Below are 26,016 nucleotides of genomic sequence, written 5' to 3' on the forward strand. Positions count from 1 at the left end.
AACAATTTCAACAATTTTACTGAGTTTCAGTTCACATAAGGAAATCAGTCAATTGAAATAAATTCATTAGGCCCTAATCTATGGATATCACATGACTGGGAATACAGATATGAATCTGTTGGTCACAGATAGCTTTAAAAAAAGGTAAGGGTGTGGATCAGAAAACCAGTCCATATCAGGTGTGACCAACATTTGCCTCATGCAGCGCCACACATCTCATTCGCATAAAGTTGATCAGGCTGTTGATTTTGGCCTGTGGAATGTTGTCCCGCTCCTCTTCAATGGCTGTGCGAAGTTGCTGAATACTGGAACACGCTGATCCGACGCTGACACGTCGATCCAGATCATCCCAAACACACTCAATGGGTAACATTGACTGCAGCACAAGGTGCACCTGTGTAATGATCATGCTGTTTAATCAATAAAATAAGCTTTTTGTGCATATGGAGCATTTGGAATATTTTATTTCAGCTCATGAAACATGGGATCAACATTTTACATGTTGCGTTTATATTTTTGTTCAGTGTAATGGTCAAAGGAATTTAACAATTCCTATATGTGTTCATTAACCAATTCATTTAAAATCACTCTGTCTGTTTCTAAGAATTTGTAAGATCCTTATTTGCATAAAATAGACAGAGGCCAGTCTACCAAAATGAGCCAATAGCATTTATTCTCGAGAGCGCTGCTCATAGAACCATGTACAACAGCTTATATATCACATACGACGTCATAGGTTATAACATGTATCTCCTCCTCTCGACCAGGACAAAGCAGGTTCAAAAGTTAATTCCAACTCACTAGAGCCCATACCTGACACACTGTCTCTGGATTAACTCCTGAAGTCTCACCATAGTTTATTACCACTTAGCAGACAGTTCTAGAAAAGGAAAACCTGGAGGGGCTCTCGCTGTCTTATTTGATCGCCACAGAGTTAAAGCTGAGTCGGTTCAAACATAGGTTAACCTGTTATGGCTGCATCCCTTTGTTCTCAAATTTCGCCTGAAGACATACCCTAATCTAACTGCCTGTAGGTCAGCGCCAGAAGCAAGGATATGTATTTTATTTTTTTTCTTCTTTTTTTAAACTCTGTTTATTAAGTTTTACACACACACACACAGACAGGACAACACAAAGCAATATGAATAATATACTCAACTAGAAAAAAAAATACAAATAAAAAAATAGCTTTAAAGATACCATACTTTAGACAAGTTAAACACACCAGGCAGAAGGCTACAAAGGTTAAAGGGCAATCTATAGTACAGGGACAGAGCAAACACCTCACCATTGTTCCTGTAAACAGTCAAGGGATAAGGGTGGAGAAATGCAACCACTCACAGACAGTCATGGCCACAAACCAACCATCCACTGGACCAAAAATAAAGTTTACAATGCTTTAAAATAAATTTAAAAAAATGATTATTCATGTAGGTGTGAACGAAATGTATTTAATTTTAATGTATTTAATTGGAATGCCATTCAGAGTAATGGACTGTTTAAAGTAAGACCAGAATGGAGCCCAAGCCTCATTAAACAGTTTGGGGTTCCCACGGTGAATTGAATTGAAATGTTTCTAGTTTCAGAGAGCACAACACATCTCTCACCCAATATTTATAAGATATTTATAAGCTGCCATCTTCCAGTTCTGTAGTATTAGCCGTCTAGCCAAAAGAGTTGTATAAGCAACAGTGTCCGACTGGATTCTTGATAGGGGGGTACATATGGGCAGTACTCCAAAAAGGGCTTTAAGGGGAGACGGATCTATAACAGTGTCATATATATCAGAGAAATATTTAAATATTAATTCCCAGAAACCTGACAGTTTATGACAGCCCCAAAACTTATGCAACAGTGTGGCTGGTTCCACTTTACATCTGACACAGGTAGGATCAAAATCAGAGAATATTCTTCCAAGTTTGGCCCCCGACCAGTGGATACGGTGAACCACCTTGAATTGAATGAGGCTGTATCTAGTGCTAAAAGAGGACGAGTGCACCCTGTGCAGCACAGATTCCCAGGCGTCTTCCCCAAGTTCCTCCCCCAAATCCTTTTCCCATCAAGTCTTTAAAGAAAGAAAGAAAGAAGAAGAAGAAGGGTTCTGTAGGTCATGAATGATTGCATATACATCTGAAATTGTGCCCCTAGGAAGCTTGTTCAGCTCCAAGATGCTCTCTATAGCTGTGTTCGCAGGCCTATGGGGAAATCCAGGTGTGTTAGCTCTGACAAAGTTTCTAGTCTGGAGATAGCGGAAAAAGTGGGATTGGGGGAGATTTAACCTTTCCTGCAGCTGAGAAAAAGAGGCAAATGTATCATCAAAAAAATAATTGGGCTAGCGAGGAGAGGCCTAGTGAGTGCCAAATGCCAAAAGCCCCATCATTCAAAGATGGAGGAAATAAAATGTTCTGATTGATTGGGCCTGATAGAGAACAGCCTCGGAGGCTAAAGGCTAAACGGAACTGATTCCACATTTTAAGAGACTGCTTTACAATTGGGTTGACACACCTTTTGCCTAGGGACACTGGGAGAGACGAGCACAACACAGAGGAAAGTGCTGCAGGTTTACACGATTCAGACTCTATCTGGACCCAGAGTGGTCTAGGGCCAGTAGGATCTGTCTGCAGCCAGTACAGAACGGCTCTGAAATTTGCAGCCCAGTAGTATGTCTGAGAATTTGGTTGAGCTAAACCCCCCAATGACCTAGGCTTCTGTAAATGTTTTCTACCAATCCGTGGTACCTTGCCATCCCAAATAAAATGCATGAATGTTTGATCCAGTGAAATAAAAAAAGATTTTGGAATAAAAATGGGTAAACATTTAAATAAATATAAACATTTGGGCAACACAGTCATTTTAATGACATTAATCCTTCCGATAAGAGAAAGGGGTAGCGAATTCCAAAAAGTAAAAGATTGTTTCAAACTGTCTGCTAGAGCAACAAAGTTTTCCTGAAACAAATTGGAATATTTCCTTGTCACTTTAACTCCCAAGTAGGTGAATTGATCCCGGACAATCCTAAACTGAGAATTTGTAAAAGAGCACTTTAAAACAGCCTTGTTTACCAGAAAAAGCTCACTCTTGCCTAGATTCAGCTTGTACCCTGAGATTGATCCAAACTTTTTAAGAACAGATAGCGCACGTGGCAATGAGGTATCGGGGTTGGAGAGGGAGGGAGGTCGTCAGCATATAGCAAGACTTTCTGCTCCAAGCCCGCCCTGGTTATACCTTGAATGGCATCATTAGAGCGTAGTGCAATGGCGAGAGGCTCAATTGCCAAAGCAAACAACAAGGGGGAGAGTGGACAACCCTGTCTGGATCCGCAATGCAAGGGAAAATAGTCAGAGGACAAGTTATTAGTCCGTACCAAAGCCATGGGAGAAAAATAAAGAATCTTTATCCACACAATGAATTTTGGGCCAAAGCCAAATCTATAAAGGGCAGCTGTTAGGTAATCCGACTCAACGCGGTCAAATGCTTTTTCCGCATCAAGTGAGACCACCACCTCCGGGTCCTCCGACGCTGGGGAGTACAGTATATTCATAAGGCGCCTAATATTGAAAAATAAATGCCAGTTTCTCACAAAGCCAGTCTGGTCAGAGTGTATTACTTGGTGCAGCAAGCCTTCCATACGGATGGCTAAAAGCTTAGCTAGGATTTTGTAATCACAGTTTAAAAGCGAGATTGGGCGATAGGATCCACATTCCAGGGGGTCTTTGTTTTTCTTTAATAGTAATGTAATTGAAGCCTGATAATGACTAGGTGGTAGCTTTGAAGTATTAAGGCACTCTGCAAACAGTCGAGACAAGTATGGGCAAAGCAGACCAGAAGACGTCCTGTAAAATTTGGTTGGAAAACAGTCCGGACCCGTTGATTTACCACTTTTCATTGCGGGCACTGCTGTTGCAATCTCCTCAGGCGTAAATTCTTCTTCTAGACAGTCATGGGAGTCTGTATCAATTGAAGGCATATTCAAGCCATTAAATGCTTACCATCTATGTGTATGGATTTCTATTTGTGTTTTCTCCTTTCTGGAAACTTTATCTATAGCGTTGACTGTCGATCGGATATTAGGTCATACCTATACAACTATAAGCCATTACCCAGGGGTCATAAATCCCTAGTTAACCTCTTATTTCAGGTTGTGTCGGAGGAATTTTAAAGTACACCAATATCTCGTATCTCCATTCACTACTTTAGGCTTCCCTCTCCTACTTTTTGGACACTATCCAAGTGTTGAGTAGGTTAAATTATCCTGTTAGTTATTATTTGTACAAGACATCCGTCCTACCTAACAACACCCATTTAGTATCCCGGCTTAATCTCAGGCGAATGGGCCTCTGTTATTAAGTTTAGTTTTATTTATGGTAGCGCAGCTTACCTCAGGTCATCGCGGACCTGTTACAACTGTGTATAATGGTCATACAAAACCCTGTTTATCTGTTTGGAATAATGAAGCTCCTATTGTTGATCAATTCTAAACATTTTTAGAACATCAAATCAAAGATATCTTAAATCATTCCCCCCAAATTCGAGAATAAAGACCATTTACCATTGTCTTGTATACTGGGAAAAGCAATGTTTGTGAGATTCCGTCACCGTCTCTGTTGGCCTTAGATATTATACCGGCCTGTTTTCGGCGTGCTACCTTCGGACGACAGGGACAGATTTTGGAAATCCGCGCGAAGGACCAAATTGTCAAAGGAATTTAACAATTCCTATATGTGTTCATTAACCAATTCAATTAAAATCACTGTCTGTTTCTAAGAATTTGTAAGATCCTTATTTGCATAAAATAGAAAGAGGCCAGTCTACCAAAATGAGCCAATAGCATTTATTCTCGAGAGCGCTGCTCATAGAACCATGTACAACAGCTTATATATCACATATGACGTCATAGGTTATAACATGTATCTCCTCCTCTCGACCAGGACAAAGCAGGTTCAAAAGTTAATTCCAACTCACTAGCACCCATACCTGACACACTGTCTCTGGATTAACTCCTGATGTCTCACCATAGTTTATTACCACTTAGCAGACAGTTCCAGATAAGGAAAACCTGGAGGGGCTCTCGCTGTCTTATTTGATCGCCACAGAGTTAAAGCTGAGTCGGTTCAAACATAGGTTAATGACCTCTTTGCTTACTTTAGACACACACACATACATTCCTTCTTCCACAATGGTTATCATTTCCAATTACCCCTTATCCATGCTACATAACCTCTAATCCCTACTGGTTAAGTTTCTGAGTAGAATTATTTAATCATTCATGTTAAACCTTGATAAAATATCTTAACAGTAATCACTTACACATGAGTTTTAGCGGTGTTCCAATGTAGGCTAAGTAGTACTAAAACATAATTATCTCTCATTCTTTCCACTAGAAGTATCCCTGTCCTCCCATGAGTGCCCTAAAAGTTCCCACCTGGTTCTCCTTTCCAGAAAGCCATTCTTATGTGTCGGACTCCTGAGTGGTGCACTGGTCTAAGGAACTACATCTCAGTGCTAGAGGCGTCACCACAGACCCTGGTTTGTTTCCAGGCTTAATCACAACTGGCGGTGATTTGGAGTACCATAGGGCGGTGCCCAATTGGCCTAGCATCGTCTGGGTTAGGCCGGGGTAAGCCGTCACTGTAATAAGAATTTGTTCTTAACTGAATTGCCTCGTTAAATAAAAAAGTGTAACTAATTGTATTAGGTGGCTCAAATTACAATGCTATGTGAGAGGGTGCGATGGCATCCGCCAAACACAGATTTGTCCGTCAAATGCCAAATGGTGAAGCATAATTCATTACTCCAGAGAACGCATTTCCACTGCTCCAGAGTCCAATAGCGGCAAGCTTTACACCACTCCAGACGACGCTTGGCATTGTGATCATAGGCTTACAATTGACCGTGGCAGCTCTAGCAAGGCAGACATTTGACAAACTGACTTGTTGGAAAGGTGGCATCCTATGACGGCGCCACGTTGACAGTTACTGAGCTCTTCAGTATGGGCCGTTCTACTGCCAATGTTTGACTATGGAGATTGCAAGGGTGGGTGCTCGATGTTATACACCCGTCAGCAATGGGTGTGACAGAAACCACTCATTTGAAAGTGTCCACATACTTTTGGCCATGTAGTGTAGTATGCTAGTGTGCATATCGTAACGATACAGCAGAGACCAGCTTATATCGTTGGAACATATGATGGTTATTTACATATTGGCCAATGAATCATGTCAGAATAAATCATTTCAATAGCATTGGCTCACCCTAACGGTATCAGAGAGGGTTGACATAGACATTATTGACAATAACGAAATAGAAACCAGACAGCTTCACCACAGTTGGAAAAACTTGCAATAAAATGTATTGTACCTCACAATCATTGACTCACACACATGCAACATTGTACTATAGAACTGTACTGTATATCATTAACACTGCCAAAAATATTTACATATTCCTCTATATAACAAAATAGCAATACTGTAGAGTTCTGCTAGATATAGCATAACATTTTCATAACATTCCCCAAACCCACAGCTGGTATACAAGTCTAGATAAAATAACACAGACTCTTAAACAGCACATATACAGTGACAATTATGTAATGTGCCATTTCCAATATTGTAGCCCTCTCTCTTAAAAACATGGTTGTGTCAACTGTCAACCGCATTTAAGGTCAACCTTATTCAAAAGATGTTTTGTGCCATTTCGTTGTAGTATACAGAACTCTCCTTCAAGTGAAAAAGTGCATTCTAGGTAGTACACAACCAGTTAAAGACAGGGAACTAAAAGCTATATTTAAATGATGAGTTTCTATTATGTAATCTTATGTATACCTGACATAATTATACCATCATTGGGGTAAACTATAACCTACTATAAGACTATAATATGTGCATTCATTACTTTATATTTGGAAGAACACGGCGGTTTCTATGTGTTCATTACGAATATCACAGATATTCATTCAAATTACGTTCAAATCAAGGCCATTGCTTCTTCATGGTCATTAAAAAAAGAGTTGTTGGAATAAGTGGACGTAAGAAGTTTGAGAATGAGAGAATGACCTTTCAGGAAGTGAAGTCAATTAAACACGACCCCTTACATGAAACAGGAAGCAATTAAAGGCTTTTAAATGTTCTGGCTTCACACAAGTGAAGATGTCAGACAAACACACACAGTACAATCAGTACCTATCAAAACCCTCCTTCTGGTACAAAATGCCCCCCGAGCTTAATTGCTTCCTCTTATCTTGTCCCCCTGTGCAATACAAACAAATGGGCACATGGAAACTGTGTGGTGTGGTGTGTGTGTGAAACCAACCCCCAGAGGGAAATCAAATGCTGTTAGTTGTTTCTAGGGCCCTCAGCCCATAGTATCAACTGTATAGCTGTGTGTGGAGAGGCTAGATGAGACTAGCATATTTTAATGGATCTCTAGTATTCTGGCCAAGGATACCATGAGTTATGGTGGCGCACTTAACACCTCCATGACTCAATCCTCATTCTCTTCCCTTCTCCCATACCGTGCAGTTCCCATCACTGATTTAAAAGCACTGGATTTGTGTAAACATTGGCTGGAGGGCGTTTCCACCATTATAAAATCCATTACGTGAAGTGTGCACACTTAGTGAGAAGTGTGGAGAATCGGAACGCAAAAAGTGACCATAACTGAGAAGAATATGCTTTTAACTGAGGCATGTTCAATGCATCACTCTTCAGTCTCCATTCAGTCGATTAATCAAATATACATTTATGACGCTTATACAATATTAATCACACAAATGTAGTGTATTTCACAAACTGATACTGCAAAACAAAGCTAAATGTAAGGAGTCTGACACACTAGGAGGGCATACAGATGTACCTAATGCATAAGCATGGGAGATTTCAACATTCTCCCATAGATTCTGTAATCCTTCTCTAATTGACATGGACATGTGGGGGTTATGGGTAATATGAGCTTCTTACATAACTGGGAGTTGATTGGTTGTTGATTGGTTGGCGGCCTAAAGATTCCAATGATTAAAGAGAAACGCAGTATCAAATAGTAGATGCTCCATGAAAACAGTGGCCTTGTGCCATTTCATGCAGATTTTAGCCCGAAAATCTAATCTAAGTTGCATATTAAAGTAATATAAGATTATCATATGTTAAGGATGAAAGTACACATTTGTAAATAAATTAATGTGTTGAGAACCTTGAGGGGACTCCAAAAGAGACAGGAATCAAACTCAAATAAAAAAATGGCCTTTGATACAAACAGAGCAGTAATCAAAATCGGGGGAGGAAGGACATAAACCATGAATTAATACATGTAATTCAAAATGCATTAGCATTACCAGTGAGCTCTTGAAACCAGGCAACTATTCTCTTACTCCATTTCTCCTGGACTGTAAACATTTACCTCCATTTTCTTTTTCTTACAAAAATAAACTTATTTTCATACTAAAATAAATGCTGTTCGTCAGACTTTCGTTTCCCTACACGACGAATGTACAAAAAAAACTGCCATTTTGGAATTCATCATAGGAAAAAAAGAAAACATTTTATCCTCAGAAGAAATGACTAAGGAGGTACAAACTATCTGCAACAGGGTTTAGTCAACTCTTTCATAATGAATTCACAGTCAACCAAAGCCACAACCAATGCATGGTATTCCTTCACCAAGGGGCTATCTAGTCTCTCTAGATGGACCAGTTGCTTCCCACAATGTACCAATGTTCCAGCATACTAGTGCGGTTGCCCTAGGTCTGGGATGTCTCAGACTAGGGGCTATCTAATACACCGAGTTCAGATATAGTCAAATGTCATTTACTTTTATCAACAGACAACTTCGATGTGCTTTTCACTATCCAACCAATGGGTGAACTCAACAACACCCACAATGCCATCTTGCTTTGGCTTCTAGAAACAGAAGCAACATCAATACAAAAAACAAAAACTGCAAGAACTTGGCACAGAGCAAATGCACATCACTGCAGACACACGTTATGTTAGGTAACAGAAGATTTCACCACATGCTATTGGGTGGCTCGACTGGGAGATGACATGACATTAAAATGGAATTAAATTCCCATCTGTTCTTCATGAACAAACAGCCACTACTATTGCCTCCTGTGCGGTGTTACTGGCGGTGCTAATAAAGCTTTAGCAGTTTGAAACAGGGCTGTAGCTGATGTCATCACTACAAATCTCCATTACTGTGGGCTGTGATTGTCAACTGGTGTGGTAAAACAAACTCGTAGTTGATCCCCACAACACATGGTGTACAGTACTTCAGAAGTGGAAATAAACGATAGTCCTAAAGACCCCTAAATTAAGGATAAAGATGCAATTTAACAATCGGATATTCAGAAATGCTTGACAACATGTGCATAGTATAAATGCTACAATACCAACAGTGTTGAATGTTATGGAAATAATTTCAAGCAGAGATGGTGAAAAAACATCAGCTTCAAGTTTACCACAAGTAAATGCTGGTCACTCAGAACACGCACTAACTATTTTCGACACTCAAAGCCCATGCTGCAGGAGGCTTATATTGACCATACACAGTATAAATAGATACTCCTATAACGAGGTGTAAAGATTTCCGTGTTTCATTCTGGGATACGTTGGCAGTGATGATCTCGTAGAAAGAAATCAAAATGTCACATGTCCAAAGAGTCAATAAAGTGATGGTGACATGGAGACAACTAACAGAGGTGCTAAACTATACACCCAGTCCAGAGGCTAATGACAAGAGCTGTGATTGGCTGCCTGGTTTCCATGGGTACTGAACGTGACAGCAGTCAGAAAAGGGAGGAAGGACAGGAGGACCCTGTAGATGAGGCAGTGGGGACAGATAGGTGTGTTGCACTGCTATGGGTTCTATTGCTTGCTTGTCTCTTATTTATTTGGAGCCACTACCTCCCATCAGGGGGCCAGGCGCTGCCCCTTCGGTCCCGTTTCTCATCTCCATGTCGAACCCGTGAGCTTCCTTCCTACTTGGCTCTGATTGGCTCAGGACTTGACCTCGTCACGGTCGTGCCCGAGGGAGAGCTCCATGTCGGACAGACCCACCTCCACAGCCAAGATAAGGGAGGTGTCCGAGTCGCTGCTCAGCGGGGGCTGGTGCTCACCTGCAGGGAGAGAGAGACCGGTCAGCACAGACACAACATGGTGGTCACCTTTTAAAGAGAGGGTGATACAAATAAACCTGAGTGGACCCAAAATGATGGTTAATGTGCAGTAGAAGAGACAAGATGAGGCGACTGATGAAGGCATAGTAGGGAACCTGACGAGATGTAAACTGCTCTGTAAGTGCTGTGATGTCCACTTGACTAAAGACAGACTGCACTACACCGGGCCTTAGGAGATGGCAGCGCTACACCGGGCCTTAGGAGATGGCAGCGCTACACCGGGCCTTAGGAGATGGCAGCGCTACACCGGGCCTTAGGAGATGGCAGCGCTACACCGGGCCTTAGGAGATGGCAGCGCTACACCGGGCCTTAGGAGATGGCAGCGCTACACCGGGCCTTAGGAGATGGCAGCGCTACACCGGGCCTTAGGAGATGGCAGCGCTACACCGGGCCTTAGGAGATGGCAGCGCTACACCGGGCCTTAGGAGATGGCAGCGCTACACCGGGCCTTAGGAGATGGCAGCGCTACACCGGGTCTTAGGAGATGGCAGCGCTACACCGGGTCTTAGGAGATGGCAGCGCTACACCGGGTCTTAGGAGATGGCAGCGCTACACCGGGTCTTAGGAGATGGCAGCGCTACACCGGGTCTTAGGAGATGGCAGCGCTACACCGGGCCTTAGGAGATGGCAGCGCTACACCGGGTCTTAGGAGATGGCAGCGCTACACCGGGTCTTAGGAGATGGCAGCGCTACACCGGGTCTTAGGAGATGGCAGCGCTACACCGGGTCTTAGGAGATGGCAGCGCTACACCGGGTCTTAGGAGATGGCAGCGCTACACCGGGTCTTAGGAGATGGCAGCGCTACACCGGGTCTTAGGAGATGGCAGCGCTACACCGGGTCTTAGGAGATGGCAGCGCTACACCGGGTCTTATGAGATGGCAGCGCTACACCGGGTCTTAGGAGATGGCAGCGCTACACCGGGTCTTAGGAGATGGCAGCGCTACACCGGGACTTAGAGGATAGCAGCGCTACACAGTCAGATGAATAGAAAACAACTAGAGAAGTACAGGGGACCATCAATCTACTTCACATATGCTCTCTATGGACTAACACCACTCCTGTCCCACTTTCCTGTGGAAAATCAGGCCTTTTTTTGGCAACATGCTGTAGCACGGTCCAATGTGAAGGATAAACGTAATATGTTAACAGACAGCACTCCTTGTTTACCCTGCTGGGCATGGCGTGCACCGCGATCTGTCACTGCAACACGGCAATTCAGCAGAACACTGATAGATCAGATCCTTCATCTCAGAGCGGTTGTCAGGCGGCACCGTGAGCTAGTTAGCGCCGCGACAAACAAACAACAGAACTCCCAGCTAATTGATGCAGGAAGAACAGACTGTGACGGGCTGATAATGAGTCTCACTTGACAACCTACACAACAGAACTAAACAGTGTGTGTGTGTGTGTGTGTTAATTACACATCATCCATTTCCAAATACACTGGCATAAGCTATTTGAATTACTTAGTGAAAGTGAAACCAATTTTACAACCATACAAGCAGGCACCAAACATGAGCTGCATCTTCAAGGAGGTAAATGCCAACCTAATACTAATATATAACAGTTCAATCCTATCTGTCCATGGCTCCATTTTGTAATGGTTATATAAAGGCAAGAAGGGAGGGAGAGAGAGGGCAGGGATTCTGAAGGCGTGCCCTGAAAGGCTCTGGCATAGCAGCAGGAGTTCAGGCTCTAAGTGATGCCAGCTGCTATTCACAGAGACTAGTGAGGAACAGAGAAAGAAAGAAAGAAAGAAAAGAGAGAGAGAGAGAGAGAGAGAGAGAGAGAGAGAGAGAGAGAGAGAGAGAGAGAGAGAGAGAGAGAGAGAGAGAGAGAGAGAGAGAGAGAGAGAGAGAGAGAGAGAGAGAGAGAGAGAGAGAGAAAGAGAAAGAGAAAGAGAAAGAGAAAGAGAAAGAGAAAGAGAAAGAGAGAGAAAGAGAAAGAGAAAGAGAGAGAAAGAGAGAGAGAGAGAGAGAGAGAGAGAGAGAGAGAGAGAGAGACTGATGAGGAACAGAGAGAGAGACTGATGAAGAACAGAGAGAGAGATGTGAGAGGAGGAGAGGTTAAGGCTTGCGTTAGGAGAGTCAGTAGCTCTAGTCTAAGGAAGAGAGAGAGAGCGAGAGAGAGAGATTGATAAAGAGAGAGACAGTCAATGTTATTGGGAGAAAGGAAGAAAGTGGAGAGAGGGGAGAAAGGAAGAAAGTGTGTGCCTGCCCCTGTAACCATGACAACCCCTCCAGATGGGTTGATGTGTGTCCAGTGGGGGTAAGCTATCACTGGGAGGAGCCAGAACCCTGTCTCAGCACTGCAGACTGGCTCTAGTAGACAGGCAAACACACATCTCATCATCTATTCTCACACACACACACACCTTATCATAATCCTCTTAGAAGCCAGGCTGACAGACCTATGGCTGCCAGGAGCCTCTGTTATCAGTGCTACCTATCTATTATAACATCACTAGTGTGATCAAACAATTTGATCAGATAGGAAAGACCAGGAGCACTTGGTATGACTCAGGAGGCTTATTTGTCCTGTATGACTCAACATGAACAGCTCTGCTGGTTGTCACTTCAAATCAGAGAGGTACAATGCAAAGCAGGTTCAAGGAGTTAGACAGCTAATTTGCCTGAATATTCTGAAATATCTTTATAGTTTTTTTTATAAAGATAAACCTGAAATGGGCATGGTCTAACTGAGCCAACAACCAAAAACACATCTCTAAACTTAGCTTTCCTACTGAACCAGAAAATAAACTGTTGTTTCTGGTTGTTTATCAAAGTCAGCTGGCTAACTAGTAGTGTACCCCTAAGACATACTGCGTTACTCTTCGAGGGGAGTACTGATCTAGGATCAGTTTAGCAGTTTAGATCGTAGTAAATACCATTATATGTACAGCCTTCCTATTTCAAGACACTGTGAATATGGGCCTGGAGGTTTCTTTCTCCTTACCCCAAATGTCATCCCCCTCAGTGCGCGCCAAGTTTGTTTTACTGCCTATACTGCAGTAAGCTATCGTGCTGGTGACAGCCAGACTACAATAAGGCTAAAGGCCTAGAGTGGCAGTACTGCCGTGCCATTCCATAAGCAATGACTCAGCCTGATTGGGCTCTGCGTTTTGCGCAACCCACAAATCACCCTCCCTGACATCGCAGATCCATCCTGGGGCTTAAAATAAACAGCAGGTGGGGGATTTTGAATACGCTCTGGGATGGAACCGAGAAAGCTCATATTTAACACAAAGGTAGGTGTGACAAGCAATGCCAAGGCTCGAAATGGGGACAAGCTGTGCACAGTTGAAAGACATACAGGCATGTAAACTCAGTGTAAAAAGTGTTCAACTACCTTGAAGGTAGAACATTGACTGGCATTCATGGGAGCGCAAGAAGTCGGCTTGTGTTATGGGAATGAGGGAGGGATAAAAAAAAAAAAAAGTACAAGGTTCTCCCTAGTTTTCTAATGTTTTGAAGGGGCTTAGCAGGTTGACGCTGTCCAAAGTTTTTACCAGGTCTTTAAGGTACAGTAGAGGCCTCGGGAAGCTAATAAGACGCTGTCACAAAGGCAGCATTAACTTGTTCCATTGGCACAAGAGACTCGAGAGGCGAGCGTTTTGGTCGGAGGCCCCGCCAACTGCAGGTGGAATTTCAGCACGGTGGGCAGGACAGGAAGTGGGCCACGCCAGCATCAACACACTCCTGCCCCACTTTCCGGGCCGACTGCAGGCAGACACACACCACCTAATAAGTTCCATGTGCTAACCAGCTGTTAAACAAACAGGGTAACTCAAAAAACACAATGTGCCTATCAATGGCTCAGTGCTGTAGTGCCTTATGCTAATAAGTTGCTAATAGCAAGCACGGCAACCTTAAAACATACTCTGATGCAACGTATGTAAACCATGCCAATGCATTTGGGTTAGCTTGTGACTTTGAAAAAAGGGAGCACTATTCCTTCTCTCCTGCTCTGGCCAGGGACTGGATTCAGGGAACACTAAAGCAGGTGGCTGATGGCTGAGTTCTGGCCCTGGGCTAGCTAAGCCACGCCAATACAGCAGCCCTGGGCTAGCTAAGCCACGCCAATACAGCAGCCCTGGGCTAGCTAAGCCACGCCAATACAGCAGCCCTGGGCTAGCTAAGCCACGCCAGTACAGCAGCACTGGGCTAGCAAAGCCACGCCAGTACAGCAGCCCTGGGCTAGCTAAGCCACGCCAGTACAGCAGCCCTGGGCTAGCTAAGCCACGCCAGTACAGCAGCCCTGGGCTAGCTAAGCCACGCCAGTACAGCAGCCCTGGGCTAGCTAAGCCACGCCAGTACAGCAGCCCTGGGCTAGCTAAGCCACGCCAGTACAGCAGCCCTGGGCTAGCTAAGCCACGCCAGTACAGCAGCCCTGGGCTAGCTAAGCCACGCCAGTACAGCAGCCCTGGGCTAGCTAAGCCACGCCAGTACAGCAGCCCTGGGCTAGCTAAGCCACGCCAGTACAGCAGCCCTGGGCTAGCTAAGCCACGCCAGTACAGCAGCCCTGGGCTAGCTAAGCCACGCCAGTACAGCAGCCCTGGGCTAGCTAAGCCACGCCAGTACAAGGCTGCATTTGAAATGGTACCGTATTACCTATATAGTGCACTACTTTTGACTAGAGCCCTATGACCCCTGGTCAAAAATAGTGCACTATATAGGTAATGGGGTGTTGTTGTGGACGCACGTGTGAAGAACCAGGACATTGTGGTCTCTTAGAGAGAGCAACTACTCTCTGTTCTGGTGGAGACAGAGAGGACACTGTGGTATATTTCAGAATACAGTACTCCTCTTATTTCCCACCATAGCACAGCTCTGAACATGACAGGTATGGGGGAGTGTTCTGGTGTGAGTTCACTGGTTTGTGTTGAGGAAGTACAGATTAGTTGAAGAAGTTCTGTTAGTGCTGGGATGGAACCAAAGCATAGGTGTGTGAGAGAGTGTGTTACATGTACAGTGGGGCAAAAAAGTATTTAGACAGCCACCAATTGTGCAAGTTCTCCCACTTAAAAAAATGAGAGAGGCCTGTAATTTTCATCATACGTACACTTCCACTAGGACAGACAAAATTCGGAAAATCACATTGTAGGATTTTTAATGAATTTATTTGCAAATGATGGTGGAATATAAGTATTTGGTCAATAACAAAAGTTTGTCAATACTTTGTTATATACCCTTAGTTGGCAATGACAGAGGTCAAACGTTTTCTGTAAGTCTTCACAAGGTTTTCACACACTGTTGCTGGTATTTTGGCACATTCCTCCATGCAGATCTCCTCTAGAGCAGTGATGTTTTGGGGTTGTAGACAGGTGTCTTTTACACCGATAACAAATTCAAACAGGTGACATTAATACAGGTGACGAGTGGAAGACAGAGGAGCCTCTTAAAGAAGAAGTTACAGGTCTGTGAGAGCCAAAAATCTTGCTTGTTTGTAGGTGACCAAAATACTTATTTTCCACCATAATTTGCAAATAAATTCATTAAAAATCCTACAATGTGATTTTTTTCCTAATTTTGTCTGTCATAGTTGAAGTGTACCTATGATGAAAATTACAGGCCTCTCATCTTTTTAAGTGGGAGAACTTGCACAATTGGTGGCTGACTAAATACTTTTTTGCCCCACTGTATATGTGTATGTGTGTGTATGTTGATTCGCATATGTTTGTTTGTGTGTGTGTATGTATGTGTAGGTGTGTGTGTAGGTGCATAGGTGTGTGTCTATACTCACTGCTGGCAATGTGTCGGCTGTCCCCAGCCTGTGGTAGTGTCTCGTGGGCGTCGTGGTAGACCTGAGGCAGCCCTATAGTCCTGTCCATGTCCACCGTGTCCAGCACCACCGAGCTCTCCTCCCCGTTCACCGTGATGTCTCTGGCCCCTGTGACTGCGTTGGTGGGCGGGCCTCCCACTGACATCTCATAGTCTGGCAGAATGTCATCCCCACAGTCAAAGTTGGGCTGAAATCAATCAATCAAGTATAAACAAAAACACTTTCCAAAAAACAAAACCTTTCCAAAAATAAAATCTCTCCAGGATCAGGGTCGGGAATGAAAGATGGATAGATGTTGAAAGACAGAACCTCCTTACTGGTATTCCCAGCGCTTTGAGGATGTTCATTTTACACATGGGACAGGTCCGATGGTCCAGAAGCCAGGGGTCCACACAGCTTTTATGGAAGATGTGTCTGAGGACAGAGTCACACACACGAACACGCACAGCCTTGATGATGTCATCCGTGGTAACAGTCTCCTTGGTAACATAGCATCACACACCATGCTCTACATATGCTCTCAGGTACAGAACAGTAAATTATTGTGGCATATTAATGGCTACCAATCATTCCCAATAGACCTACTGCAACACATGATCTATAGGAGACAATGATAGTAATGGGTGTCTGCTCTCTCTCGTTACACTGACAAATGGGAGAGGCTGTCATACCTGCACGGCAATATCCTAACAACATCATTCGCTTTATAGCCCTCGATGCACACAGCACAGTTGTCAAAGTCAGACTCCGTTTCCTAGAACACCAAACACACAGGAGACATTTGGTTGGTTGTCTAGTCTCCTTTTCATTTCCTGGAAGGTGAATAAAGCAGAGCGGATCAAAAGCCATGCAGCCTGTATAATTCATTCAAATTTAAACACACACACACACACTAGCCATGCAGCCTGTATAATTTCATTCAAATTTAAACACACATACTAGCCATGCAGCCTGTATAATTTCACTCAAATTTAAACACACACACAGAAAATAAAAACGAGTCAGTCATTATCATTGGGCTGATGGAAGTTCATTACCAAATGCTGCGCTTAGCAGGAGCGTGAGGAAACGGTTCGCTTCGGTTTAGAACCATATCACTGCTACTTAAATAGGTGCTTTTGGAAACACTTTACTTGAAGAGGGTCTATACATAAGGCATTCATAACCCCTTCATGAAACCAGTCATGAAACCTTTATGAGTGTGGCAGTATCATTCATAACAACCTTCGTAACACATTTATCCAACATCATAGAAGAGGTTCGTAAAGTACGCAGCCAGGTGTACCTTGTCTCCTTTCCTGATGGTTCGTACTTGGAGCTTACTGATGGCCTTCTTGGCTGCGTCTCCGAGACGTCTCTGCTCATAGAAGATCAAAGAACAACAAAGAAGGTGGGGGAAAGATAAGCAACCCAACCTGGCAACCCAAAAGAGAGAAAAGAATGTCTGGAATTTCCTATATATCCAATAACCGCTGACAAGGCAAGGAATGGACAAGTTTCAAGGTTAGAGAAAGGGCCTGAGATGCACGGTCTCCATCTGAACCATGGTGGACCATATTACTGGTTAATAGATCTGAAGGAGACGTTCTGAGAGGCTGTGTAATGTTTTAACCCGGCAGGATGAACAGTCGCTTAGTGATGTTGACATAGCAGCGTCTCTGAGCTGACAGTTAACCCTTTGTTGCAGACCAGAGCAGAACACACAGGCCGAGGCAGGTCACCGAGTTGTGCAAGGTACGAAAAAAGGGAAAGAGAGAAAAAGAGGGAGGGAGCGATAGAGAGCTAAATGCATGAGTAAGGAAGGGAGAGATTGAGTGGATGATAAATACTAAGAGACATTGAGAGAAAGGTAGGCTGTTAACCCTCGCTATCTAGGTCTACTCTCACTGTGGAAAAGAACTGCCTCAGACCAGGCCACTGCCCACAGCTGCTCTCAATCAATCATCAAGGAAAGTCATTGTGACATCAACAGAAAACAAATTTGTGGTTTCAGGCCTGGCGAGTTCTTGGAGTGAATCGCAATTCAACTCCAGCAGGTATGAAAAAAATAAAACAATTGTCACCATGGTGCCCATTCCCCTTGAAAACCCATGTGGTTGTCTGTAACATTTGTGTCAACATCGGACAATCTTAGAGAAAGGTTTCTTCAGCTGTCCCCATAGGAAAACCCTTTGAAGAACCCTTTTTAGTTCCATGTAGAACCCTCTGTAGAAAGGGTTCCACATGCAACCCAAATGGTTTTACCTGGAACCAAAATAATTCTCCCTGCAACCAAAAAGGGTTCTTCAAAGGGTTCTCCTATGGGGACAGCCGAAGAACCCTTTAAGGTTCTAGATTTCACCTTTTTTTGTAAGAGTGTGGGCCACGGTGTGTGCATTGACTACACAGTCCAAGAGGACTACACGGTTGACGGTCCAACAGGTTTCCGCTAGCAAACCCAGAGTAGACGAATCACCTCAGAGAAAAGCAACTGCTCTACATAAAGATATAGAAAAAGTATGTTCATACTGTGGTCAAACTGCTAGTTTACGCTGTCATTACGGTCATACCATACCTGGTTGCGGTCACGAGCGTTGGCATATCTGAACCGCTGTATATAGTAGCAGACAACCTGTGTGTTATCAGAGACACACTGAAATACAGTAGGATGACATTACCAACCATGTCTTAATGTTATAATCCCTTCAGACGGTTGGTAACAATGCTACACTCACTATGTTCCTCACATTAACCCAGTACCCCCTGTATATAGTAGCAGACAACCTGTGTGTGATCAGACACACTGAAATACAGTAGGATGACATTACCAACCATGTCTTAATGTTATAATCCCTTCAGACGGTTGGTAACAATGCTACACTCACTATGTTCCTCACATTGACCCAGTACCCCCTGTATATAGCCTCGTTATTGTTATTTGGGGGGGGTGTACAAATGACTATATTCATGTGTCTGTACAGTGAACCGTACCTGATTGCGGTTGCGAGCGTTGGCGTATCTGAACCGCTGTATATAGTAGAAGATGAGCCATGCCAGGGAGATGATCATCAGGACGATGAAGGAGATGGAGACAAACACCACCGACGTTCTGCTCACATACTTCTGAAGGTTCCTCGTTCCTATGGTGATGTGCATGGTCACCGTGACGTTGCGTTCTAGTAGAGCAGCGATCTCCCGACCCTTGGGTTCCGGAATCATGATCGCCACGATATCCCCCGTACCTGTTGGAACAGGAATTTCCAGGTGAACAAAAAGAAGAGCAGTCGTTGGTAAAGTCAATCAAATTCTTATCCGGTTTGTTAAAAGTTGCAAACGGGAGACATTTCTAGAGCAGAGCAGAGAAAATGTCTAAACGGGCCTCTTGGAGATGGGCACTGTATTTTCTAAATCACACAACACCAAAAGTTGTGTGAACACCAGGCTGGTAGGAAGTCAAGAAGTCAGCTGCTACAGAATGTATCCAACCAGGCCTCCCGGGTGGCGCAGTGGTTAAGGGCACTGTAATGCAGCGCCAGCTGTGCCATCAGAGACTCTGGGTTCGTGCCCAGGCTCTGTCGTAATCGGCCGCGACCGGGAGGTCCGTGGGGCAACGCACAATTGGCCTAGTGTCATCCGGGTTAGGGAGGGTTTGGCCGGTAGGGATATCCTTGTCTCATCGCGACTCCTGTGGCGGGCCGGGCACAGTGCGCGCTAACCAAGGTTGCCAGGTGCTTCCTCCGACACATTGGTGCGGCTGGCTTCCGGGTTGGATGTGCGCTGTGTTAAGAAGCAGTGCGGCTTGGTTGGGTTGTGTATCGGAGGACGCATGACTTTCAACCTTTGTCTCTCCCGAGCCCGTACGGAAGTTGTAGCGATGAGACAAGATTGTAGCTACTAAAACAATTGGATACCACGAAATTGGGGAGAAAAAGGGGTAAAAAAAATCATAGTAAAAAAACAATATGTGTTCATTGGAAATAAACTTAATAAATGATATTTTGAGACAGCCTACACATCCATATTCATGTGCCAAATTTCTTTTGTGTACAGGACAGAGATCTGCAACATGTGGCTGTGGGAGTGCATGTGGCTCTTTAATTGCTCCTTTGTGGCTTCATTAGATCCCATTCATTTGTATGGGATTTGAAACCTCTCTGTGGAGGTATCAGACCCCTATTGTGTATCAGGGTTGAGCTAAACTATAAATAACCTGTATTCACAGAACACTGTCTGTAGAACACAGTGAGTAATTAGCATTAGGCTAGCCTACTGGGAGTTCATTCAGGCAGAGACAGGACGCAGAGCTAACAAAACAAACCCCTGACTATCCATGTCTGGGTCAGAGCCCTGTGGTCCTGTTCAGAAGGGAGAAAACGTTACAGATTTAGAACAAGTCTGTATCTGTCGAACAGAAATTATTTGTCTGTCACAGAGTAAGGAATCATATTAGCTGACATTTCTATCAGCAACGTTTTGAAAATTTCACGTCACTGGTGTCACAATACCAGACCGCTTTGATAACACAGTCCAATTGACAATTAGGTCAGGCCCAGCTGCCACTAAAAAGGTTTGATCGGTAGCTCATTTAGGGTCAAACAAAGTTCAACACACACCCCCCAGACACTCTACAAGGGAACATAATTTCATAGCAAAGCCATTAGTTCACACCACCAGATAGTCAACAGAGTGGAAAATTGTAGGATATTTTAACACTTTCACAACTGAGTTGAAGGTTGTTGAGTTGAATGTTATCAAGGTCATGGACAACAGAAGTGCCACTTTAACACATGTGTTTTAAAACTTCAGTTAACTCCTTTCAGAGTTGAAACGAGCCAGTTCTGACAGGGCCTCCCACCAGACATTATTCTCATCCTCACCTCTCATCTAGCCCCTCTCCCTATGGCCTGTGACCTGACACTTCACACAATCCTCAACCGTCACACCAAGATACTAGAGCTTCAATATACCCTTTCTTCACACAGAAAATTATAATTACAGTGATAAAATATCCTTCAAGTAGACTAAGTCCTAAGCTAACACACTAGATAAACACAATCGACACCCCTCAAGATTTCAAAATGGTTGCCATTCACGTTCATAAGGAGCAGGCCAAAAAGCTTCAGCGAGGCAAGACTCTGAGTGCCTTAACTTGCAGCTACAGTATGTACTGCCTACCTGTCTATCAGACACGGACACACTTTAACCACTGACTGAAGCATTGGGAGGTGAGGTGAGAGTGATAGATAGGCTACACTTCCTATCAGAGGTGTCTGAGTGGTTTAAAATCCCAGACAAGAGATTACACTTCATGGTCACTCCATCTGCAGCCACACATTGATGTGGGATGACGTCTGTGTCGTCAAGGGCCTAAGTGACTCATTAGCCTTTGGAACTCGGTGACATCATTTCCTCTAGTACTCTGCGGCCTTGTTACCGTGGCGTCTGTGCGGAGCCACAGGAACACAGAAGCCCCAGGGTGCTTCACTTCTTCACTCCATCTATCAGTAATTTCTAAAGGAGATGCTCGTTCACTCGGCCACCACCGCCGCCCAGGCAGCCCGGCCAGCCACAGGGCATTGTGGGATACCCTCGGCACCCGGCGGAGGTCTGAAAGTGGCCAAGGCCATTATATCACCATACCCTGGGGATGGATAGAGAGAGAAAGAAAAAAAAGAGAGAGTAAAGTTGGCACCTAGCAACACCATATTATCACTGCAGAACAGACAAAAACAGGTTGGAAAAAGCTGTGACTGAATAAATAAAAGTAGCTGCAAAACTTTTAGCCCAAGAAAGACACAAAGCAAGCAGCAAGGCATTCAAAAATGGATGACTACGTCAACCCACTCACTAATGAATTCCGGATTAGAAAAGGAACATTGGACTTTACTCCAGAGACTGAAATATATTCACTAACAAATGCGGATTTAAAACCGCCAAAAAATTGGCAGACGACAGTCGGCGCGTCCATAAGGCTAAGAGCTAAGCTTCCCCTAAAGTAAATTAGCAAAATTATATAGCCTAATTACCTTACTCCTGTCGATACAGAAATTCATTAAAAAAATTCAAAATAAGCTACTACACCAGAAAGCATGATTTGGCCACAGAGGATCATTAGCTTCTTTAAAAACATATAAGCTGTGGATCCTCGTAAAACTGACCATCCTACCGATCCTCGACTTTGGCGATGTCATTTACAAAATAGCCTCCAACACTCTACTCAGCAAATTGGATGCAGTCTATCACTGTGCCATCAGTTGTCACCAAAGCCCCATATACTTCCCACCACTGCAACCTGTATGCTCTCGTTGGCTGGCCCTCGCTTCATATTCGTCACCAAACCCACTGGCTCCAGGTCATCTATAAGTCTTTGCTAAGTAAATCCCTGCTTTATCTCAGCTCACTGGTCACCATAGCATCACCCACCCGTAGCATGCACTCCAGCAGGTATATTTCACTGGGCACCCCCAAAGCCAATTCCTCCTTTGGCCACCTTTCCTTCCAGTTCTCTGCTGCCAATGACTGGAACGAATTGCAAAAATCACTGAAGCTTAAGACTCATATCTCCCTCTCTAACTTTAAGCACCAGCTGTCAAATTAGCTCACAGGTCATTGCACCTGAACATAGCCCATCTGTAAATAGCCCATCCAACTACCTCATCCCCATACTGTTATTATTAATATTATTATTTGCTCCTTTGCACCCCAGTATCTCTACTTGCGCATTCATCTTCTGCACATCTATCACTCCAGTGTTTAATTGCTAAATTGTAATTATTTCACCACTATGCCCTATTTATTGCCTTACCTCACCTAATTTGCACACACTGTATAGACTTTTCTATTGTGTTATTGACTGCATGTTTGTTTATGTGTAACTCTGTTGTTGCTTGTGTCGCCCTGCTTTGCTTTATCTTGGCCAGGTTGCAGTTGTAAATGAGAACTTGGCATCAACTGGCCTGCCTGGTTAAATAAAATGTAAAAAACGCATTGCCTACAGTCAGAAGGCGCCGCAATTTGGGCAGCGCCTGGCAAATAGCCACATAGATGATTGTTGAGTTGCGAATGTCAGTGAAAAGTAGAAGCCCAGCCAGGCATATCGCAATATTTCAAAATCCAATTGAAGGAAAACATAACTTGGAATGCAAATGTCTATTGCTGTAAAGAAAAGACAATGAAAAGACTAATCTGTATTTTAGTTACCAAAATGCTCTATTTAATTGAGTGAACAGTATAGCCTTTCTTATTAGCACCAGCCGAAAGGTTGTCATATTCCCGGTGAGTGCACATATTCACTTTTTCATGGTTGGGTATGTGCTACTTGAAAGTTATTTTTGGAGTGAGAATAGGTCAAATTAGAGAGTGGGTGAAAGAGGGTGGTCAAAAGACAGAGGGAAGAGATGGAGGAGACAGAAGACAACTAGTTTCTCTGTACTCTCGGTCGGTCGCCATAGCGCCCAGTTTCATGACGCGGTCCTGGAAATAAACCGAGGTATGTGTGTGTGACGCAGGGACTGATCCCCCATGGACAGCACACATTTATTATGGGAAAGGCGCAATGCATTATTATGCTCATAAATCTCCATATGTTACTAGTTTGTCGTAAGAGACATACAGCCACAGGTTTATGGGGAGAAAAGAGAGCAGATCAACAGATAATCTACATAATAATAATCTTTATTAGACCAACTCTTCGTATGGGTCCAATAGCTGCCGTTTTGAAGCTTTTTCCTCATAGGCTTAAAGGGCTACTAGCAGTGTGCTTTTTTTCGGCTTCAGATTGCCTAATTGTTTCCAAAAAACTACAACGAGTAGACAAAATCTAATAATACATAGCAGTCTAACGAAATAAGCGCATCAGGAACGAAGAGCTCTGGAGCCAATGTCCTGGCATAGACGAGGCCTAAATCACATTGTGACGTAACAGTGCACAATGGGTAGTAGGCCGGAGGCTACTGTGTTATCCTGCAAATAGGGTTTACACACAGCAGGGCACAATGTATTAGGTCCAAGGACGTCACATATAGGCCTATATGCAAACAAGCGCACACACACACTCACACAAGTTGGCTGAATTAGCAAAGAGCATTGCAGCAGCACCGTGGTTTGTTCATACATAACAGTAGCCACTCTTAATGCAATCAGCGGCACAATCACCGACTGAAAAACAAGGCTGTGTGTGCACGGTAAACAGATCTCACGGCTGCTAATACTATTATGTTAACACTGAGCCCTACACCCTGACAAACGCTACACAGCTTTAAAAAAACATCATGGGCTTGCTAACCTAACCAGATAACCCTCAACTGATATGCATAAAAAGAAACTCTGGACATGAGGGCACAATCCAAAATGGATGACAAAAGATTAGTAGCAACACATGGCCTCAGGGAGTGGATTCACTTCTTCCCCTCTATGAGCCTCGAGAACAATATGGCCATGGTAAGGGAACACATTGACAAAGTTCTACGTCTGCAAAGCTGCTTTTGCACACTGGCCATGCTTCAGTGTGCAAGTATGAGTATGAGTATGAGATCTAAAGTAGGTAGTGCAGAGTAGACTCAAGGTGTTAGCCATCTTTACCATCTGCGTGGGATTTTGGATGACATAGACTGGTCCCTGATCTGTTTGTGCTGTCTTGCCAACTCCTATGGTCATAGTCACGTCAATAACCATAGGAGTTGGCAAGACACAACAAACAGATCTTGGACCAGGCTAGAAATTACAACCCAGATGAAGGAGACAAGAATACAGACACAAAGATATTCCACAAGGGGCAAGATGTCATACACATGTTATCACCACTGTCTGCAAGTAGTTGGCGAATCCATTTCATTTAGAGAGAGAGAGAGAGAAAGAACAAGAAGACGGAAATAGCTGCTTCTAAAAATCAAAGCAGTGTGTAATATCAACCGATGGCCCGACAGAGGCTGAACTGGACCAAAATCTCTCCTCTTTGTGGACACCCTTTAGCAAGAATGGTGCATAATCAGCCACAATGGTGCATAATAAACCAGGATGGTGCATAATCAGCCACAATGGTGCATAATAAACCAGGATGGTGCATAATCAGCCACAATGGTGCATAATAAGCCACGATGGTGCATAATCAGCCACGATGGTGCATAATCAGCCACGATGGTGCATAATAAACCAGGATGGTGCATAATCAGCCACGATGGTGCATAATCAGCCACAATGGTGCATAATAAGCCACGATGGTGCATAATCAGCCACGATGGTGCATAATAAGGCAAGCCAGGTGGAATAGAGAGCGAGTGAGCAGTTGATTTTTAGAGGAAGGGCGCTAACCTGTTTAGTGCCGCTGAGGATTAGCTTTTGCTAGCAGCCTTGAGGGCAGCATAACCTGCTCTGTAGTGGATAATAGTATTTGGTTAGCTGTAATTAAACAGCACAAATCCTCATTCAATATCAACGACGTTAGTCTGTCCAGCGGAAATGTGCATAAAAATATCAAATAATTAATACATGTAGCCACCGAAATTTGCATAGCCAAGATGGCCGACAAAATAACTGCCTAAAAAAACATGGTCAGGAAAGAAAAACTGAAAGGATCTGTCAGAGGAAGGGAGCCACGTCATACAGAAATCTAGTGATTCATTCCAGCTCTCAGAAAATGTCTTCCACGTCGCTCTCCCTCCATATAAAAGCCAGACTGCAAATGTCTAGTCTTTCATAAAGATCAGCCCTGATAGGATTCATATGTGTCCTGTCCACACAGAGGTCTGAGTGTTCTCATACAAAAAGGCCTTGTATGCGTTCTTTGTCACAGGTGGGGCCAACCTAATTAAGATGAGAGAGAGCGAGAGAGAACGAGATTCTTGGCTCTCGGTTACCCTGGCCGATACAGTCCACTTCTGTTGGCTCACCGAGAGGAGGACTGTTCTCTCTCGCGCTTTCTTTCAGTCCCCCTTTCCCTCATCATTGCTCTCTCTCTCTCCCCCATCTCTGTCTGTTCGTCTCAAATCAAATCTCAAATCAAATCTAATTTTATTTGTCACATACACATGGTTAGCAGATGTTAATGCGAGTGTAGCGAAATGCTTGTGCTTCTAGTTCCGACAAT

General features: G+C 43.9%; 1 protein-coding gene across 1 annotated transcript in view; it reads right to left on the reverse strand.

The window, feature by feature from the left end:
* LOC118373769 (RING finger protein 150-like) overlaps window positions 1-26,016 on the reverse strand; it is a 31,779-nt gene continuing 5,763 nt past the window's right edge. The window contains exons 2-7 of the mRNA XM_035759994.2: window positions 18,924-19,174; window positions 17,239-17,310; window positions 16,625-16,707; window positions 16,271-16,367; window positions 15,915-16,140; window positions 1-10,111 (exon numbers count right to left, since the gene is read on the reverse strand). Coding sequence (XP_035615887.1) covers window positions 9,993-10,111; window positions 15,915-16,140; window positions 16,271-16,367; window positions 16,625-16,707; window positions 17,239-17,310; window positions 18,924-19,174 — 848 coding nt within the window. The 3' untranslated portion in view covers window positions 1-9,992. The remainder of the gene's footprint in view (window positions 10,112-15,914; window positions 16,141-16,270; window positions 16,368-16,624; window positions 16,708-17,238; window positions 17,311-18,923; window positions 19,175-26,016) is intronic.

The sequence above is a fragment of the Oncorhynchus keta genome, chromosome 29, assembly GCF_023373465.1.
Source record: "Oncorhynchus keta strain PuntledgeMale-10-30-2019 chromosome 29, Oket_V2, whole genome shotgun sequence".
In the NCBI taxonomy this organism is placed as follows: domain Eukaryota; kingdom Metazoa; phylum Chordata; class Actinopteri; order Salmoniformes; family Salmonidae; genus Oncorhynchus; species Oncorhynchus keta.